We start from the raw sequence: 22,820 nt of genomic DNA on the forward strand, positions 1-22,820 counted from the left end.
CTCGGCTGTGAAGAGAAGAGAGACCGGACCTCTGAACCACATCACCCTCCTCTATCAGAAGACAAAGGAGGTTCGTTTTTAGCTATCTGTTATCGAAAAGTATATTTGGAGCTATATAAGTTGTAATTGTTGAGGTATACTTAGAGAACATAATATATATATATATATATGATTCAAATCACATGAGGAGAACTGAAAGTGTATGAAACCTTGCTTGGCATGCCTGAATTTGCGGTAATAGTATATCAGAAATACAGCTTTGAGGAAATTATATGAACTGAAAGAATGCCCCCTTTACTTCCCTTAAGCTCCTCTTACTACCCTAGTACTGTCCTCGCTCTCTCTCCTCCCCACTTGTTCTCTCCTACCTTTTTCTTCACGTACATTCATCACTCACTTCCTCTCTGTCTCATCCTCTCCTCTCTCTGTCTCCCCTGTCCTCCCTGTCTCTCCTCTCCTCTCCACCCCCTTCTCTCCCCTACCTTGCCCAGTTCTTCACTGGCTGTCATCGGAGATCATGTCCAGCATGGCCTGCAGCAAGCGGTCATCCCTATGCCGGTACGGCTTGGAGCTGTAGAACCTGTCGCTGTAGTCACTGTAGAGGCTGTCCTCTCGGCCCTGGTACTTGTTGATCCTGTCCAGGGCCTGGTACAGCTGCTGTGGTGGGAGACGGGTGGCTGGTGCTGCTGGTAGGACATTGTCCGGATGCTGTGGCTGCGGCTGCTGCTTCCTGGCTGGGGAGCGGGGCTGGGAGGCTGGGCTCTGCCTGTTGAAGGCCGTCTGCAGGAGACGCAGCAGGGCCAGGGTGGGGGAGTAAGGGGAGGACGCAGTGTCTCTGGAGGACTCGTTTTGGACCAGCTCGGCTACTGCAGAGGCGGGAGCATCTGGGGCCTTCTGTGGAGGGTGAGCCTGAGTGGGCTCCTGAATGACAGACATAATGCGGACAGGATGAGTTTATGATGGACAATGACAATGATGAGTATATTGGTCTCTAATTAAGAACACTGATTCCTCAACTTTTCATTTGCGGATCTCCGTCAAGGGAATATTGTCATTCTTGATTACATATTTATATCAAATAGTCTGTTGTAAAAAAGTATATAATCAGCATTGATGAGGGGTTGATCAGAAGCTCCCAAGCTGGTTTGTAACAAAAAAATGTTGAGAATCTGTCAAAGAATTATTTGCCATTATTTGTTCTGGGAAAGCTTTAGGAGACTTTATTTATTATAATCTTTAATCCGTTACATTTTATTTGGGTGTATCACAAATGAGATTGAGGGAATATGTAGCAGGGTAAAGCAATCATGACTTCCCCGCTATTACCACGTATTGTAGTACTGTGTACATGTATTCTCCTTCTGCTCCTACCACACCCTACCCTAACCCTCACCTCCATCATGGTGTCCATGTGCTCCACCCCGCGGCGGTCGTTCTGCACGGCGTTGTAGGGCACGTACACCCTGGGCGTCTTCATGTGCTCTGGCTTCTCCGACGTCCCGTGGAAGATCAGCTTCCAACTCAGGATCCGACCCTCGTTCTCCATACGGCCGGACTGTAAGAAAAGGCAGACGTCTTGCGGTTATATAGCAGCAGCAATCAAAGAAACCCATGCAACGCTATGCCGAGAAGCCGATTCGACAGGCAAGCCGATTGGCCCCTTCAATAATAGTCATTAGGTTAGCCTTCTTCAAAACACAACCCATGGCACCTATTGCATTCCCAACCATCCCCGGAAGGAGGGATCCCTCTTCTGGGTTCCTTCTCAGTTCCTTGGATTTTGGGGGACTTTTTCCATAAACTCTTTAGGGATTAGGTTTAAGGGGTGTTTTGTCATGTGGCCTTTGACGCATTCTCAGACTGTAAATGGGATCAAGGGTCTTTACGCAGAAAATGTACTTGACTTGACTATAGCCACTGATGGATGGCTGTGGTGAGCAGGGGCGTTACTCACAGTGTCTGTGATCTTCAGGGTCCAGGTCCCTGCGGGGTCCTCTCCCCAGGTGTGGACGGACATGAAGTCCCAGTTCCGGAAGCCGTTGGAGGATGTGTCTCTTTCTCTCTCAGCTAGCAGCACGGTGGTGGTGCCTGGGGGGGAAAAACATTTGTGAAAACGCATGAGAAACACCCACACAAACACAGACGCACAAACACACACACAAACACAGACTCACACACACACACACACACACACACACACACACACACACACACACACACACACACACACACAGACTCACACACACACACACACACACACACACACACACACACACACACACACACACACACACACAAACACACACACACACACACACAAACACACACACACACACACACACAATCATAACTTGTTCACTGGAAAGGCAATGATTCAATGTGGCAGTTATGCAGAAGGCATGAACATGCATGCATGCATGAATGTATGATTGAATATGTGGCAGACTGAACCGAGAGCATCACAATCCGCCAACAAAATCTTGAGACATACCATACATAAATGAATAGCTTAATATGTAACCTTAGTATAATCACATCTCTTAAATGTATCAGAGTTTTACTGATAACTGATTGAACACATGTGCCGTTTCCCTTGTTCACATTGTATTGCAGTTCTAGCACTCTATAAATAAAGTGAGATGGATGGATGGATTGAAGCGCACGTGTGTGTCCTCCTCTGACCTGACGGAGAGGTGAGCGTGATGTGCAGGTCCCCCCTCCTGGTGTACTCGATGCTGGCCTCCACCTGCACGTGTTCCAGGGAGTGGACCGCGTTAGGCTGCCCGCCGCACGCCTTGGTGGGGATCTCTATTGTGATCTCCCCCGCCGCTTTCAGAGCCCTGTGGGGGATATCAAAATAGCAAAGGCACGATGAGTGCCATGACAACCGTCCCACGTCATTGTCATCGTGCCGTGACGCGCGCTTCTCATTCCCCCTCCCAGAGCAGACTCTGCAGATCGTCGCCGCTCTGACCTTGTGCAGTAAAATAAACCGTTTTTGATAGCTCTTTTAAACAAATAAATGAGCAGGATTTTATCCTCTCATATATGTACTTGCACTACGCACTTTTATGATGTTCTGGTTCTTTTTTTTACCAAGACACAATACGACTCTACTGAATCGGAATGTACTTAAATGTAGCCAGTACATTAGCAATAGAGCTCATATTTATTTCCAACAACTCTTGGGAATGTACTTTTTCGTGAGCATTTTGTTTCAGAAAACTCGATTCAACCATATCTTCATTTACATTTCTCCAGCATAGCAAGCAGTAGCACATGTGGACTTTCTGTTCTGTGCAGCCATTCACTTAATAATATAAGGTCATAAATGAATCCCTCTCTCCTCAGCTTGTATAAGGGGTTAAGAAGTGGGTAATATTACTAAACAAATGTAAAAATGTAAATCCTCAGGATTAAATTTAAATAGAGCAATACTGGTAGCAAAGTGAACTGACAGTAGACGGTATCACTTTGACAGAATCTCATAATCCAAATTACACCAAAAAAATAACATAATAGTGTCACTTCAGTGTGGCTGTTCCCTAAATCGTATTGCTGAATGCAGGAACGGTACTTTCAAAGGCAAAGAAGCGAAGCCTTTTCCCTGCATGTGTTTATTAATCCCTAAAGGATCGCAATGCAACATCTGGTGAAAAAAGGGAACAGAGGGATAAACTGGCTATCCTTCTACATCGTTTGATCGTAATTGGCTGCAGTTAACGTTTAACGATCTTACGGGTCATCCTTAAGGTGAAAGAACACATTGGTTGTTTGGTTATTTTCTCAGAGTTCATTCATCAGCTGCCAAGGGCTTATTAATTTTCTCTTGCCATAGATGCACATGAAAACAGATGTGCCATCGGTAACAACAATATGCTTTGATTTGTTGCATTGCAGTATATAAATAGCCCTCTCTATTAGTATATATGAGTATATATGAGTATTCTTAATTTGTTGATCACTGATCGGGCTGCAACTAATGATTACTTTCATGATCTATTAATCGTTAATGGTAAAAGTACATTTTTGCGATAATTCAATTAATAATTAAGTCTAGAACATAATAATAGAAAATGCCAGAGTCCAACATGTTGACTTAAATTTGCTTGCTTTATCGGACAAGCAGCCAAGAATTACTAAACTTAATAACCTAACTTGATAAATGAACTTGATCGTTTGCGACTCATCGATGCAGCCCTCATGGCTGACGAGGTGGACCCCAGCGCGGGGAGGCCTGACATGTACCTGGGCTGGAAGGAGTCGTCTCTGACGATGCACTGCTTCTTCTCAGGGACGTGTTTCCAGGAGGCCGGGTGGGCCAGGTCCACCAGGGCCTTGGCGTTAAGGAGGCCGAAGCCAAAGCGGCTGTTAACCATTAGCCCCGCGCCGTTCCTCTTCCAGCCCGGGTTGTTGGCCAGGGGGTCAAACTCTGAGGTCCACACCACGATGTGCTGCAGGTCCCTCCAGGTCAGCTCCGGGCTGGATAGGAGAGAGACAGGTCATGTCACATTTTAGGGACATAGGGTGAAACAGAACAAACGCTCAAGCGGATATTTTGTGTCTTTTCAGCCAACTACCCTTTTCACCAGCACCAAACATTTTGGGGAGGGAAAAAACGTTCACATTCGATTTAGCCTGCTTAATTTGATGAAGGTGGTATTCCAATTGAATTCATTTAATTAAGGTGGAATTAGTGTTCATTGATGAACCAACATTTTTTCATAAAAATATATATTTTTACATTTCATACCCTCTGCAATCCTTCAAAGTATCCCTAGGGGTACACATAGCAACATTTGAGGAAAACTGATCGGTCTAACAATGAATCACTGTAGATGCTTAGAGTTTAGTTTGATGTTTCTGTGTTACATACTTTTGTTCCAGTGCTAGGGCAAATATCCCAGCAGCCAGTGGGGCAGACGCAGAGGTTCCAGTATGAGTCTCAGTGCACTCATTATGCAAATCAGCACTCGTCTGTCAGCAAACAGAAATAGTAACGCAAAGTTAATAAAACAGCAGTTGACAGCAGTTGAAAATATATCAACACATAATTTAGCCGGTGGAAAAACACCACAATTTGCTGTCAAACACGTTTTATATCAACAGAACAACATACTGCAAGGTAACGTTGTCATCATAGGAAAGATAAAAAGTTAAATAAATAAATAAATGTAATATCCCCCTGATACAACTTCCTAAAATCCACACAAAGACACAAGCAACCAGCGTCATCAATGAAGGGGAGCTTGAGGCATTCTACCCCAAAAATTGCCGTCAAAACTCTGAATTTGTAAAGCAGGTCGGAACTTTCCTTATCATTGGAGTCCTTGAATATTGGTTTGTTATGCCACACATAATAAATAAAGGTATTTCCTTACATGTGCTATAATTGCCCCGGAAATTATAAGACAATGTCCCCAAAACGTATGAAGTCGATGCTAGTGGCACACACATTCAGCATGACCCACAACAAGGCGTGATGGACTCACGATGCGTTGGTCGGTGTAGTCCCCGCTGCTGTAGGCTGTGGCCAGGGTGGAGGAGCACTTCTCAGCGTACCAGGGGGACAGGCCTTGCTGGGAGGCGCTGCTGATAGAGATGGTGTAGATGCTATCGGTGTAGCCGTCACAGTCACAGTTATCTCCTTGCCGACCGCCGTTGCCCGACGCCCACACGAAGATGGAGCCCTTCCCCCCGCGGCCCTGAGTAGCAGAGAGGTGGGCGGGAGGAGGGGGGAAGGAGGAAGGGGGAGGGAGGAAGGGTGAGGGAGGAGGAGGGAGGAGGGAGAGTTAGGGAGAGTTAGAGAAGTGTTTTGGTAGAAACTATTTCTTATCGTAATAAGAAAGATTTAATATGATTTTGTTATCACTAGTCACTATCACTAGTCACTAGTCACTAGTCACTAACACTAGTCAATTAGTCAATGTCACAAGTAATAGTTAACTTAAAATCCTGATAGCAGATGAACTATATAAGGTACAATATGCATCATCATGTAATCATTATGGAAACTTCTGGACAGTGTGAACACATTTGCACTGAGCCAGCAGGTGCCCCTCTGTGTGTGTGTTAAACTAAGCCCTGTATGCTGTACTAGACTATATATACCTTCAAACTCTGATTGAATGTGAATCAAGGCTGCAGTGGTAATGTTCGTGTTGGCTACCTTCAGTATGCCGTACTCAAAGGCCTTCTGTGCCAAGCGGCCTGGCCCCTCCACGGTCTTGCCGTCGTCGTTGGGCCCCCAGCTGGCGCTGTAGATGTCCACGTGGTCCGGGTTGAACCCGATAGAGCTGGCCTCGATGGCGTCCGTCACGATCCCGTCCAGCATGCGGATCCCTGGGTGGGTGAGACAGACACACTCTTAGAGTCCCAATTGTTTTCCACTCATTTAATCTCTACTGAACACAATGAGTATAATATAAAAATAGGTGTTGTCCAAAAGTGGAACAAATTGTATTTAGCCTTCATTGCCCATTTGTTATTAGAGGGGCAGGCATTTATAATCAGTCTATTTTGGGAGCATAATTAAGCTGGTGATTACGGGGCACTGAGAGCCAGATGGCCACTTTGACCCTTCAAATGTCATGTTCCTCGTGTGGAAAACATTGTTTTTCATTGCTCAGATTGTGGTTGATGCAATCAGGGGTCCCTCAGGGTCACTGCCACAATACTTTTGAGCAGTACTCAAAAGGTGTGTGTCTGCCTTCACAGAAACCAAAAACAACAACACTATAAAGAAAGATCTTTCAAAATAAAAGTTACCCTTACCTCCGACTTTGGAGTTGTACGCCACTCCAACACCACATTTATTGTTGTCTGCCTGCATGGCAATCTCCCCAGCGCATCGCGTGCCGTGCCTGGGAACATGATAAATAATTGGCATCGCGTTTGGTTCAACGTGTGCTTCAACTGTATGCTATTGGCCCATGGCGGCCATATTTAATAATAGTTTATCATTGTGTACAGCTAGAGTGAACTGTTGACGTTGGAGTGCAAGCTCCACCAAATAGATTTTGTGTTCATGTTTGAACCCTCCTGTTTCCATTGTATTGTTTTTCCTGTCTTGCTTATTCAAACCTTCACTCTGTTTACTTTACATGTGTCATCGTTGTTTGTGCTGAATGTAAATAAAGGTTGATTGGTCACGTAATTACGCAGCTGAGAAAACTAGCACGCAAGTCTCCATTGCATCTGGCATATTATGAGTCATTAAATAATATTGTGGGGGGTCGATTTGACCAAATCTATTTTCTATTATTTTATTTATTACTTTATTATTTTTCCTTGTTGTTGTCCGATGTATCTTTACATTTTCTTGATTCCACTGTCTTTCGATTGCCATTTAAAAGCATACCTTGAAACTAGAAAGTATTACAATCAACAGATGATGTGATTTACTTTTTACAACAGAAGGACTTTTAACACTTTCACTGTCCTTAAAAAGAGTCAAGAATAAAGAGTCTCTGTGGATCTCTGGTCCTCTATAGGTGACCCTAACGCCTCATACCCACTGTACACGTCCGTCGACGAAAGAGAGTGGGCGTGTCTGACGCACGGGGTAAAACACGCTCTGCGTATAACGTGCGTATAACGCGATCTGATTGGCCAACGGATCCGTCGCTGCCTGAAAAGTTAAACTTTTCTCAACTTTTGGACGCAAGAGACGGAGCCGATTTGACGGACGGACCCACAATGCATTTCGGGAGCGTCCCATGTAAAGTCAATGAGATCCGTCGACGGACGTGTACAGTGGACGTAACACTTCCATATTCTCCATATGGTTGGTTCTCATAGCAAGGATCTCCATCGACGCAGACTCACTTGTTCTCGTTGGTGGAGTCGTACCGCGGGAACGGGTCTGGGTCGTTGTCGTTGAAGTCGTAGCTGGCTGCTGCGTCCTATTGGTCACATATAACATATGGTGCTATTGGTCAACACATAACATATGGTCCTATTGGTCACCACATATGCAAGGTTGGGAGGGGTTGTGTTCCTGGACCGGGCCAAGCTGCTGCCAGTGCCTTTACACCGGGTGAGAGAGATGATAAGACGGCATACAGAAGGAGAGCTCTGTCTCATCGGCTGTTATCAGTGTGGTGAGAATACAGGGCGTTTTCCTCCTGAAGCTAGTCTGGTAGAATTCCTAGAATGTATACATAATTCAGATGTTTTTCTTCTCTCCAAAAAAATTGTCGCCTGGGGAACCAGACGAATCTCTGAGATCATATTTTATTTTACGTTTATTATTTCGACTCATGTTCAGACAGATATCAAGCAGACCTGGCCTGGATCAGCCCCAGCCGTTTATCGGATAGCCACTGATAGGAGACAGGCTAAATATGATGACTTAACAGAGGAGCACCATTGAGGCCTTTTCAAAACAACCAAGATGGCTGCCGCTGATGAGACATATGTTTCATTGCTCTGATTGTTTGTAGGTCTCCGCTTATTGATAACACCCCTTAAAAAACGATAATGACAATATGCATTTGCATATTGGTCTGGCAGTGTCGGGCTGGATAAACTGTACGTATGAGATCAAAGTCCTGTAACGTCATATGTTATACTGCATACAGGATACTGTATTTATGTATTTGTCTCTAATTTGTTGTTGTTTTTTTATATCGGCACTCTTCCGTCCCCTTTGTCTGCCATCACACCTGAATTTCCCTTTGGGGATTATAATTTATTTTAATAACCCCAAATCTACCGGGAATATCACAAATGAGGTGTGTCGGACGTCATCATTTTACATCACTTCCGCTACATCATGCAAATGTGTTCTAAAAATAGATGTGGTTGTTTAGGATTAGCATTCTGCACGGCTGAGAAGTATTTAATTAATTAGTGTTAATTGGAGCGTTTCTTTATTCATGCCGCCCTGTTGTTATCAATCCTTTCCTTCTCTCTCTCTCTCTCTCTCTCTCTCTCTCTTTCTATCTATATATCTATATAGATGGCCATCTCTCTCTCTCTCTCTCTCTCTCTCTCTCTCTCTCTCTCTCTCTCTCTCTCTCTCTCTCTCTCACACTCTCTCCTCTCGCTCTCTCTGTCAATATCCGGCTTGTTTAAGGTGCCATCACCGCCGTTGGGTTGGCGTTGCTATGACATCGGTAAGAGGTGGGGGGGGTTTGGGATGGTGGGGGATGGGGCAGGGTGTGTGTTGGAGAGTGGGTTAGGCAAGACGTGGGAGCCATCTCCATGGAAACGGTGGTGGTCTTACGTAGTTGGGGTGGATGTCCGTGTGGTTCCACTCCAGGCCGTCATCCAGGACGGTGATGACCACGCCCTTCCCCGTGATTCCCTGCCTCCACACGGGGATGACGTGCAGGTCCAGCTTGGGCAGCGAGGAGGACCTCCGCGTGTCTTGCTGTGATGGGGGGAGGGGAGAGGAGACAAGACGGTGCTTTGTTAATGTTGTGACTGGGTGAGTAACAAAGTAATCACACTGTAAAGCTTACAGTGGACATGTGTTTCTTCTGTACTTTTCAGTTTTTTTGCCACACACACACACACACACACACACACACACACACACACACACACACACAAACACACATACACACACACGTGTGTGCGCACACACACACCTTTGTTGTTCAAACCTGCCAGTACTAAACATCTGAACAGGCTCTGTGAGTATCGACCATCACACTTAAGCACGCTGAAAAGCAACAAAGAATCTTTTTATCTCCAGCAGGCAGCAGCAGGCTCTCACCAGCCTGACCAGCCTCCGCTCTCTCAATGACCTTTGGCTGGAGCAGATTAATTAGGAGTTTTTTTCTTTTATCAGCTCTTTGAGGACTCTCCCTGTTTGGAACACTTGTAAGCAAGGGGTCATAAGAGTAACATGTCACCGTCTGCATTGTCTTGAAAACACCCCCTCGGCCTAATGACTCTCTTCTGGGCAGGATGACGCAGAGCCTGTTGATGTGTCATCACCCCAGCTCAGATATACCCTTCTCCCAAGCCCTCCTCATTCTCCCCCATTAATAATCTCTCTCTCTCTCTCTCTCTCTCTCTCTCTCTCTCTCTCTCTCTCTCTCTCTCTGATACGTAAAATCAGATACGACCTAGGATACAAAATAATATTACCAAAAATGTTGCAGAATGTAATAGAATCATCTACAAATACAATATGGTACAAATGTAAACGTGTATACACCTCTTTTAGCTCTCTCTCTCTCTGGTCTGTCCAATGCATCGATGACCCGCTCGTTGTATGTAATGAGTGGTGGGTGCGTTCTAATTGCCTCAGCGGTGGGGGGGAAGAGGAGAGGGCGTAGCACTTGTGCTTCTTCCGCTCAGCTCTGGAGGAGACTGCTCTGGAAGCAGAACCTCCGCTGGCTGTCCGGCTCTCTGCGCATGATGCACAGGCACTGCGGAACGCCACCTCCAGCCATGACTCATCGCTCTGATGTATCATCCACCATCTCTTCGTCTCCCTCGCTGGCTCGCCCCTCCCTCCCTCCCTCTCTCTCTATCTCTCTCTCTCTTACTCTGCCTCTCGTCCTCTCTCTCCTGCTCTCTATCTGTCTCTCTCTCTCTGCCTTCCTCCCTATCTCCATTTCTGTTTATCGCTCTTTGTTTGTCAAAAGGGAAAAATATAATGTGGGATAATAGAATACAGATGCTGAAGGACTTTGATTGTGAGACCACTCTCCTATAATCATAATAGCAATAAACTGGAAAGGATTTCATTGTGTGTGTGTGTGTGTGTGTGTGTGTGTGTGTGTGTGTGTGTGTGTGTGTGTGTGTGTGCGTCTGTGTGTACATAGTTACATCATGACTCGCTAGGACACTGGATGACTTGATACTTGTTGATTTTGATAATGACTCTAAGGTTTACAATAGGTGGCTTCTAGTGGCCAACGTTACCCAGTTGTATAAGCTCTGGCATAGATGCACGCAAACACAAGCATGCACACACACACACACACACACACACACACACACACACACACACACACACACACATTGTTCAAACAGGGGCAAACGGCAGGGGTGGATGTCAGGCTAGTTGTGTGAGTCACTACCTCTGATGACATTATCAGGCAGCCAGGCACTTCTGAGTTCAATAGCACCCACCCCCCTCAGCTCCTCCCTTCACTGACTCTCCTCTGTTCCATGGAAGTCTCATCGGCTTTTCAATGCCTGCCTGCTTCCTCTGTCGTGTCATTCTAACTACTTGGAGTAATACTACCCCCACAAACATACACACACACACACACACGTCCCTTTTCCATTACCTTCCCCCTCACCATTCTATACGTATTTTATTGTGTTTCTTGTCCAAAGCAAAGCATTGATTTTTCACAGCACCTCCAAAGTTAATAACTCTTAATTCTCTGTGTTTAGAGCAACAGTGGTGGGGTTTTGATGTTCAATTGATGCATGTATATATATGTAAGGGATAATGTATAGAACGCCGGTCATTATCGGGAAAATAAGCCCCGACTGGGCAAAGCAGGACACTTCACACGGTGTGTCTTTTTACAATTTAATTATTACCAGCATTTGTAGTATTGATCAGCAGAGAAATAGTCCACCATAGACGTTGATGTTGCTTAGCAACCGAATACACTGGGGTTGATAAATTACCAGACTACTACTACTGCGGAGTGATATGAAAGACATGAAAAAAAAATCCACTTTCCTTGACAGCGGTCATTATATGCTTAGCAACGGTCATTATCGAAAAATAATTCCACCACTGGAAGTCGGGCAGGCTCATGCAAGTGAACGGAGCATTCCACAGCATTGAGAAGAGCCATGTAATAAGTATATATATAAGTATATATTTAATTATTGTATTGTTTAATACTAAAGACTTAGATTGTGTTTTTTCTGACTGGTGTTGCTTCCAGTAGTAGTAGTGTTGTTAGCAGTATTATTAGTTGTGGTAGTAGATGTAGGCCAGTGGTGGTACTTTATAAATCAGATTGAGGATAATGTATTCCTCAGATGAGTCATAGCCAGAATATGCTGTGATGGCCCACTCAGTTTGTTCTGATATATTTAGAACAAAAGGCAGCATCTGCAGTAGTAAACAACTACGACAATAAAATCATTATTATTCCTATTAATTATTTATATATTAACACACACCCATATCGAACGTCACAAACAAACCCACTGAGTGTGATGACGCTCCATCAAATACAAATGCTAAAATGTTTTTACATAGAAATTAATATGGAAACATAAACCAATCCTAATACTATTTCAATTTATAAACTTCAGCCATCAGGTTGGTGATAGGATGGAGGCAGGATCAGTTCCAGGAGTTTCACCAGCTAGTGCTGATTTCAATTACCCTTCTATTAGTAGTTTGTCAATGGCCCTCAGCCCGGATTAACACACAATAGGCACATAATACATTTATAAGTGACAGGTCTGATTAGGACGCACAGTGGAACCAATCCACTGTTGTATTGACTGTGCCCAGCTCCACCTAGCCTAGCCTTGCATCGCCTCACCAGGCTATTCAGGATAAACTGGGTTTTACAACATACTAATGTGTAGCATTGTTCCAGCCTGGCTCAACCCTCTCCATCTCCACTCAGACTCAACCAATTATGTTTTGGACTATTGGATAAAAAAATAAATGGGATCATATATGTGTTTCACAATGCAGACTGTCTGTCTATAAATAGCAGACAAACACACACACACACACACACACACACACACACACACACACACACACACACACACACACACACACACACACACACACACACACACACACACACTCACACGTGTGCAAACACACATATGCACACACACACACACACACACACACACACACACACACACACACTGACACACATTGACACACACAACACAAGCACAAGCACTGTGCTTGATAAATCAGCACAGCTAAATCAAATCATGTTAATGACCCTGTTATCAGTTTTAGTATGTTATACTTTATGTGTGTGTGTGTGTGGGGGGGGGGGGGTGTAAAAAGCAAGTCCAATTAAAGCAGGATTCAATCAAGTATGTATTGAGTCTTGGTTTCATCGTGAGTCATATGCAGTGCACTTCCATGCTGTATATGCAGTGCCCCCCCCCCCCCCTCTCTCTCTCTCTCTCTCTCTCTCTCCCTCTTATCTTATCCAATGGTTATCATGGTGTAGTCCCATCTGACACCAGCAGTGAAACAACCCAGGGGCGTGCGCACTCAGTGCATGTGACAAGCATAGATGCGTGGCCCCCCCGCCAGACCCTGGCAGTCACTTAACATCAAACCCACTGATGTGATCCAGCCGTTCGTCTGGAAACTTATGGGCTGCATTGATGTATTTACCCACTACCTGCTTCATTAAACATTTCAACTAGCGCACCGGCTTCTGGTTCAGACCTTGTCCTACAGGTGTGTATGAAATAGGCAGAGAGAACAGGAGGTAGAGGTGGACGTACCAGGTACCACTGCTGGTTCCACATGGGGTCGTCAAACAGCTTGTCCACGGGGCAGTCCTTGCAGCCCCCGATGGAGGCCCGCTTGTTCCGCCTCTTCTCATACTGCTGTTCAGCCCAGGACACCTAGCGACACACGGCAGGGAGAGGTTACCGCCATGTCGGGGGTCACTTAAGATAAAGTAGGCTGCTGTAACTTCTTTGATTTCACATCTTAAAAACCCACTTTTATAAACTTTTTTTTTTTCACGTGAAATATATATATACTTTTTTGTTTGTTTGTTTAAACACTTAACAATCAGGGTTCAATAATAAACCATTAATAACAATTGTTAATGCAGTAAAAAAGCATTAACTAACAACTAACTAGAATTGTATTAACTGTTAACATATGGTTTAGTAATCATTTACTAATGGTGTTAATGCTAACTAAGGTATTCATTTATACATTATTTAAATAGGTTATTATACTAAAGTATACTAAAGTTATTATTATTATCATTATATTATTAATAATATGATAATAGGGAGTAGGAAGGAGAGCACTCACGCGGTCATCCTCAGAGAGCCTCTTGGTGATGTGGTTGGCACTCCTCCTCATCCTGCTAGGATGGCTTCGGTGTTTGAACAGGAAATGGTTTTCCAGGGCCCCAATCTGAAACCACAGGAAGGAATGGTGAGCGATTATGTTTGTATGGTTTGACGGTGTAAATATTTCGATTACAAAAGTGGATCCTTGTGTGTTTTTGTTCAAATGAATGGATCTAGAATTTAATCATTCAAATGAAGGCGACGGTCCTGGAATCCTTGTTAGATTCAGGAAACATTAACGTGAATGTATTAACATGTGTGTTACCATGGTTCTGGATAGATCTGGGTCTGGGCACCGAAACATATATTCCCTTGTGAACATTACTACTCATAGTTTAGAAAACGGGGCCAATTCACACGGTGCATTTCATAAGCTTCATTGTCTCTCGGCTTAAAGAGCAATTTTGCCTTGAAAATTGTCGCCATGTTTTGTTTTGAAGGAGGAGAGTCCATGACCTTGTTTTCCCTATTGGCTCTTAGAACCCTAGTGATCTGGTGAAAATGAAAAATCTGAAATCTGATATTTCGTCTTGCTCTGTTAGATTTTACAAATCAATGGTGATGTAAGTGCAGTCTGCAGAAGATGGTGTGCCAGATGTCTGGTATCCATACCTGGAAGCAGCTCAGTTAATCATTGACCGTGGTTTTCAGTGCCACAGGTGCATCTGAATTAATCAAGTGGTCTTTTAGCCCGAAGGAAAACCTAGTATGTTTGCATTGGTCTAATACAAACAGTGCTGGGAATTCATTGGGTGAAAAGGACAGGAAATAATAAAATACAAATGCAAAATGTTTGATTATGGGTAAATACGGTGTGTGTGTGTGTGTGTGTGTGTGTGTGTGTGTGTGTGTGTGTGTGTGTGTGTGTGTGTGTGTGTGTGTGTGTGTGTGTGTGTGTGTGTGTGTGTGTGTGTGTGTGTGTGTGCGTACATACTGAGTTATAGATTGATTCAACTAGTTTAGTGTGACTCATAAGCCTACGTCGAGGAAGCCATGCTGAAGGCCAGTCGTGTCGAGTCAATTGGCGTAATTAATGAATCAAAGGAACCTTTAAAGTTATGTAGTGAAACAAGTCTAAATTATGAAATGAAATTGTCAAAATCCTAAATAAACAAGAACACAAATACAGATGGAAGCAGACATGAAATGCATTTTTTTTTCGTTGGACCTTTTGTGAAATGGTTTAATGTATTTTACTGTAATAACAACAACTCAATTGCATGCCAATTTCCATCATCAGACTCTCGATCGTCTCGGCGTCAAGACGACGACATTCGATAAATTACATGTACCTATTCATAAAGAAACACGTGAGACGTTGTCTGTTTTGATCATTGATCCAGACGGTTGGCGGAATTCTAGCCTACCTGTCGGACTAATTCGTAGTCCAGTTCTTTGGCGATCGTGTCGGCGGCACGAAGTCCACCGGGGACCTCCACAGCCCACTCGTTGAGGTACTGTCTGTCTCCGTAGGATAGACCCGCGGACCGGGGGACGATCGTAGCGCACAGCATCGCGAACACACAGCAGCACATCACCGTTGGACGACATCTCATTTCCATCTCCCAAGAAAATATCAGATTAAAGGAAAATGGATCGAATAGCCCAGATGCTCACCAAAAAACAAACAAACACCTAGGCTATGGCACCAAACACTGAACGGAATGTATGATCAAATCCCCTCCTCTGTTTGTTTTTTTGCCAAAGAAAAAAATAACAGTCTACACACAATTATTCCTCAAGACACAACCTGATGTGATGGAGGGAACGTGACACTGCTCGGCGGAGGCTGCTCGCTCCAATAAGGGAAGAGGTGCTTCGGGGAGGGGTCGTATTGGGGGCGGGGGGGCGGGGGGGGGGGGAGCAAAGTGTACACGTCAAAGTCCTTCTGACGTCAGCTTGGCGGAGCCTACACCTGTGTGTGTGTGTGTGTGTGTGTGTGTGTGTGTGTGTGTGTGTGTGTGTGTGTGTGTGTGTGTGTGTGTGTGTGTGTGTGTGTGTGTGTGTGTGTGTGTGCGTGTGTGTGTGTGTGTGTGGTGCTCCAGGGACTTGGAGCGACTAATGATGGGGGAATGAATTTCCGACGGGGGGGGGGGGGGGGGTTAGATGCGATGTATATCGTTGTTTATCCTCATCAAATCATCATCATCATCAACGTAGGCTATATCTTGCATGTAGGATATTCCCGGTTTTGTATGTATTGTCAAATCGACCTCCCTAAAACTATTGAAGCATCACCGGACTGAGAGATGCTTAAGTAGGAAAGCGCGACGACTTAACGGTGTTTGTTCGCCTCTTGAAGCGCGCTCTACTGATGAGGTGCTCGCGCGTCATTCACCTTGAGCTGCACGTGTCAGCTCCGACGCACATCGATCCTTGTGTGGCAGAGAGGAAGGTTACACACACTATGCACACATAACCAAATCAATCCTTCTAGATTCATAGACGTAGGCGACTATGGTGATACGTTTATTTTTTTGTGTTTCAATAATGATTGAGGAAACCTATTTTATGTTAAACCTATCTTACTTACTCACCACGTATTTTCCCCATCCCAATACAATAATTCGATTTCAGGTCGTTTATGCATGCCATAAAATCAGACTACAAATAGTTGTTGATTGGCTGTTTTGAAACGTAACAAGAAACACTTGTGACCATAGAGTTTATATTGGACCCAGCAAGAGTGTCATTTAGTCTTTTATGTCCCTTAAATTGATCCACACAATATTGTTCACCGCTGATTCCAGTAACAGAAGTGCTCCTGGGGAAACTGATCTCACCAGTGTCGAAATGAGTCATGCACTACATCCTTCAGTACGATGCAGGCTATGGGCCTATCCTCATTTAATACATTGAAATGAATAAATATAAAATCATATACATTATAAACAAATACAAATGACCATAAATGAATACAGATCAATATAAACGAATATACCTATACATTCATATACATATATAAATAATAACTAATAATAAGAATGATAATACAAATGATAATGATAGTAATAATGACAAAAATTCAAAAGTGGTTGCTTTGTGAAAAGTCCACTGAAAAACAGATCAGTCTGACGTCTATTGACATGTAATGTTATCATTCCCTTCACTGTATTGATGGAACAATCGGGCACTTTGCTATTAGACAATGGGTCAGTGCACTCTCATTCCATCTGCATGCAGAGTACACAACACGATGTCTGGGAACTATGAGGGCTGCTGGCAGGGGCTGCATGTTGTATAGTCATACACAATGAAGGATGTGGATGCACCTAAACACACACACACACACACACACACACACACACACACACACACACACACACACACACACATATATACACAAACACGCACAAGGCAATAATCTTCACAATCTTCGCAATAAGCCCATCTCTGGAGATGTCTCCAAGAGATTGGCTGGTTAAGATTATTGCCTTCCTCTTCATTACAGGGTTGTCTTTGAGCCAGCCTCTACCAGATAGGTTGGAGAAACAATCCATCTCTTTTGCTCTGCTCATACAGGGATGAACCAACTCAGCCATATATCCTCCTGAGTGAGAGGACTTCCGCGCCAGCAGCCTCATCTGGTTAATAAGCAGAAAGAAAACCATTAGCCTGCTGCTATTGTAATTGGAACCGCACAACATGTAGGGGGGGAGTCTAGAACGCTGGGTGGGTTCACTAAGCTAGTTAGCAAGGGTTATGTAGCATGTCCCTGCCCTGTACTGTCTCAAGGTGTAAAACCCTCAGGCTAAGGCAGCCTCAGGTCTGCAGATATCTCACTATTTGATCAACTTCCCTAGAGCTGAGTGGTAAACCAAACTCCCACTTACATTAATAAATCAGAAGAGCTCAAAATAGGATTCATGATTATCTTTTTATTAGATCTCAGATATCAGATCTCTTGGTACCGGATGTAATCGTTGAAAATAATATAGATATCCAGAGGACCTGGCAAAATGTGAAACCTGGCAAAAAAAACACATCTACCATCAAACAAAGCTACTCCATCCATATGTTGGCTCACATTTATCTCGCAAATCTAAAAGAGGAGGTCCTGCAGCTGATCTTGTTATATATTCAGACAAAGTTGTGCTCCTTTCAAAATGCATGTGTCTCTTTCTGTTTCAAAGTTTTATTTGTCTATTACAGACATGTTTAGTGTCAAACAGCATGTCCAGCACTTACAATGGTGGAAACCCGCTGGACCTTGTCTTGACCCATGGTGTTGAAACTTCAGACCTGGTTGTCTCACTGTAAAAACAATAACTTGAAATTGCTGGTCGTTGCACTGTAAACTGTTGCACTGTAAACTGTTTATTTGAGCTGTTTCAACTAACTTCCAAACGTTTCTGGTTAAAAGTTGATCTTACTCCATAAACTGAGTTGGCAAAATAAACAAATAAGAATTGAATCCTATGGTTCCAACTTCCCATGCGTTAGCGCCCAGAGGTCGTGGAATAGGTGGTTGATTTCATGCATGTTATTTCACTCCTCCCCTGTCTCTCTTAAAGTGCTTGGGCCCGGTTTTGCTGTGGGACAGGAGGTCGGGAGACTGGTGGGCGAGAGGAGTGGTAGTGTGTATGAGAGTGTTGGTTGGAGATAGCTGGTGGTGGTTGAGTTTTTGGTTGTTTCTACTTGTTTTGGATTGATTGTTATTGATTGATTTATTTTGACTGTTTTGATTGTTTCTTTGGTACAGAATCCCATTTAGGTGGGCTTCTGTTTTAAGGGGGGGATGTGACGACCCAGGTGGGTCTTTGACCCCGCCCCTGCTGTGTGTTTGCCTGTGTTGCTCTCCCTACTAATTAGGAGATTGTGGGCAGGTGTGGGTTGGACCGGGACCGCAGTATATAGAGCCTGCCCAGACAGCAGACCTGGCTTCTCCCTCCTCCAGGCATTTGATTTCCTTTGTTCCTTTGTTTGTAACACATGGACTGATCTTCTCATGACCTTTTTGGTTACTTTTATTTACGGTATATACTGACTTGCACAACACTTCTTATTATATTTATTTCAAAATAAATTCTTTATTGTTGTTGAAACAGTGTGGTCTCCCCAGTTTATGTTGCATGCATAGAGCCAGCATGTCACATATGGGATCCTATGAATCCTATGGCATCGTAAGTTTTAAAGCTGTTTATTACCCTCATGGTGAAAAATAAACATGCAAAATGGTTTCAAATGAAAAAGCTGGTTTATTGTCCATTTGTGTAATTGTTAATAGGATTTCCTTTGTGAGAAAAACTCAAAATGGATGTTTTTACACATGAATGATTCAATATAATATTGACTTAGAATTCTTAGTGTGTACAACTAGATTTGTGAAGCTTTCATTGTTATGAAAGACAAGTTATTTGGACCAAAAAAACTTAGTTGTCTCAACTTTGAAATTAGCTGGTACCACTATAAAAATTAAGTTGGCACAACTGTGTGATATTTTCTTCCAAATGTAGAAGTTTGAGTTGACATGAAAACCCAAAAATCCTGTGCAGACAGTTGCCTTTAAATTTCAAGTTGAATTCACTTTTTATTTTTTACAGTGCATACACCTCAGCTTTATCTGACCACTTCTTGCTCACTGTCCAGGTGGTGGTATCCCTTCTGGTTCAGTGAAGACACTCACACCCTGTAGCTGCAGAAAACTAGAACTCGAATGGCGTTCAAGTATTTCATCTTGCATAGCACGACAGCCTGCACATCTGCAAAACCATATTAACTACATCTAGAAACGCCTACTAGTCCAGTGTCATAAAAAAGGTTTGACTGATAGCAATTAAAATAAAAAAGTTCCAATATAAAATAGAAGAGATGAGATGAAAGGCAGTTTTCAAAAAGACAACGTTTATTTGTCTAGAACAACTAAAGAAGGTAATTACAGATACATATATATATATATATATACATATATACATAGCTTAAACAAGGCAGTGGGACAAACAAACATGGATTTTAAACGTTACAACAGAAAGGAAACTTCCCTGCTCACGTTCACACACACACACACACACACACACACACACATGCGCAGACACACTAGTCCAGTCCATTTTAAGCCAAAATGGGGGTCAACCTAGAACCAATTGCAACAGAAGGAAACTCAACTGATTTTTTATCCTCAATATGTCCTAAGTAAGGAAAAAAAAAGCCTGAAGAATCGCATTAGGGGAAAGTTTCGAAAAAGACCCAAATATAGCCTATTCATATGCCTATTCATTCTATTTCTCACGTGAATAGGGTATTACAGTTTTTTTGAAATTGTTTGTTAACATGGGCAAACGGTGCATAATCAAATTGTGCTAATTTGCATAATATAACAATACATTTAAACATTGGGTATAGCCAGGTGAAAATGTTGTGTTGAATCTTGTTGACATCTTACAGTAAAAGACAATAGAGGCAAACAAATGTCATTCATTCATTCAAGGTCCACTCAACTGTCAATCAACTGTCACTAAGCTGTCAGGTAAGAAATGTTGTTTGATCCAGAATTGGCCCATGTTAACCAACAATTTCAAAAAACTTGTAATACATTTTTTGTTTGTCTTGATATAAGTAATCAACTCAGTACTTTTCATGGTGATATCTAAATGTTACTATTTGTACCCTATTCACGTGAGAAAAATAATGAATAAGCGTATGAATAGGCTATATTTGGGTCTTTTTCGAAACGTTCCACTAATGCGATTCTTCAGGATTTTTTTTTCCTTACTCAGGACATATTGAGGATACCAAATCAGTTGAGTTTGCTTCTGTTGCAATTAGTTTGACCTTTTTTCTTAAAATGACTGGACTACACACAATCTGGTCAGTTTGAGAAGATGGGAGTCATTGAGTACCCATTGAGGGTGAGGGACAGCCCTGCTCATCAGGGACACTGATGGTTCTGCTGCTCTTACTCACAAGTTACAAAGAACCAAACGCCTATAAAGAGGACAATCAACCAGACATGGAGAGAAAATCGAGCATCTATAGACAAGAATCAGATATTAGAACAATTGCCTAACATCAGATTATTCTATCCCCCTCCTATGTTATGCCCCCTCGACGGATGGAAATATGAATACATTAACACGGACACTGAGCCAACGTATTGTCAACATTGTATCATTTCAGGTTCACTCTCCATTGTACTGCATATTTGCACATGACATACGTGCCAGTGGTCTGGGGCTGGATCATACGCCCTATGCAGTGTTTCACAGCTTTCCCATCTCGAGAGCCACGCAGGCAGCTCACCGTCGCTAACAACACGCCGTTAGAATGTGGTTGTCCTGCCAACCACTGCCTTTGAACGAGGCAGCCGGTGAGCAGTGGTCGCATTCATGATGTGATGCAATCTCAAGCCCTGTATGCTTATTCACAAGCAGCCCTAACTGAAGGAATCCACAGGTTGATACGGTTAGATGATGGATGACGTTTGCTGCTAAATGAAAGTGTCCAGCAGAGGAACCAATATTTATTTAAGGGCTGTTCAAATACCTCATCCTCATCCTCATGCTCATCCTCATCCGCTTATCCGGGGTCAGCAGGAGGGAGCAGCAGCTCCCTCCAGCAGCAGCTCTCGCGGGAGCAGCAGCTCAAGCAGGGGGCCCCAGACTTCCCTTATTCGGGCCACATTGACCAGCCCTGACGAGGGGATCCCGAGGCATTCTCAGGCCAGTGTTGAGATATAATCTCTCCACCTAGTCCTGGGTCTTCCCCAAGGTCTCCTCCCCTCCCAAGGGAGGCGCCCAGTGGGCATCCTTACCAGATGCCCAAACCACCTCAACTGACTCCTTTCTAAGCACAGGAGCAGCGACTCTAATCCTAATCCTTCTCACCCTATCCCTAAGGGAGACGCCAGCCAACCCTCCTGAGAAAAAACATCTTGGCCGTTTGTACCCGCAATCTCATCCTTTCGGTCATCACCCATCCCTCATGACCATAGATGAGGATAAAAACAAAGATCGACCGGTAGATCGAGAGCTTTGTCTTGGCTCAGCTCTCTTTTCATCACAACGGTGTGGTAAAGCGAATGCAATACCGCCCCTGCTGCTCTGATTCGCCAGCCAATCTCACGCTCTATCGTACCCTCACTCACTAATTTCCTACCCGGAGTAGGCAATCCAACGGTTTCCTGAGTCATGGAGTCATGGCCTAAGATTGAGCGGTGCTGATCCACATCCAAGCCGCTTGGCTGCTAGCCGATCCAGTGAGTGCTGGAGATGCCTGGCCGATGGGCCCCCCTTCAATCTCCCAATTGAAGGGGGGCCCAGAGCTAGGCTCCAAACGAGCCTATCTCTGGGCCCCCCTTCAATCTCCCGATTGAACGAGCCACATCTCTAAACGAGCCACATCGCTTGCCCTGATTGGCTGAAAGAATGCAGGAGGTGTACATTCTCGGCCGTGGTATTTTGTACAGCGGTGACAATTCCACTAGGAGACCGGAGGGGTATTCCATCAAAGTCGCTAACGAAAGCGGTGCTTAGTTGATTAAGCACAGTTAGAACTAGCGCAAACTTCCACGTGAGGCTAAAGCCGTTCCATCAACGCAACTCAGCTGCGCCTTGTTCAGGTTAGATCAGGCCAGGCTGACGTTATCGTCAATTACGCGCGTTCATGAGATATATAACCAGCCCACCCCAGCCCTGGGGTGGGTTCGGGAACACCGAGAAGTTGAATATTGCGGTGACGAGTCCATGGGTTGAATTTGTTATTACCCAGTGTGCTTTGTGGAATGGTCTCAATGTTTTATTGTTTTATTTCATGTGAATAGCCTTTTTTCAGGAAGCAGATGTTCGTCACACAATGTCATTGAT

General features: G+C 43.9%; 1 protein-coding gene across 1 annotated transcript; it reads right to left on the reverse strand.

Moving 5' to 3' along the window:
- Positions 1-495: 495 nt before the first annotated feature.
- Positions 496-15,581, reverse strand: pcsk1 (proprotein convertase subtilisin/kexin type 1; the record flags this gene model as incomplete). The annotated part of the gene is made up of 14 exons (XM_084463736.1): positions 496-921; positions 1,394-1,555; positions 1,955-2,088; positions 2,683-2,840; positions 4,249-4,482; positions 4,877-4,977; positions 5,493-5,705; positions 6,170-6,342; positions 6,775-6,863; positions 7,828-7,904; positions 9,230-9,376; positions 13,432-13,554; positions 13,979-14,083; positions 15,387-15,581. 14 exons carry the CDS (start codon positions 15,579-15,581, stop codon positions 496-498), a joined length of 2,337 nt encoding a protein of 778 aa, XP_084319862.1.
- Between the last annotated feature and the right edge of the window lie 7,239 nt (positions 15,582-22,820).

The sequence above is a fragment of the Micromesistius poutassou genome (genome assembly GCF_964030765.1).
Source record: "Micromesistius poutassou genome assembly, chromosome: 2".
NCBI lineage: Eukaryota > Metazoa > Chordata > Actinopteri > Gadiformes > Gadidae > Micromesistius > Micromesistius poutassou.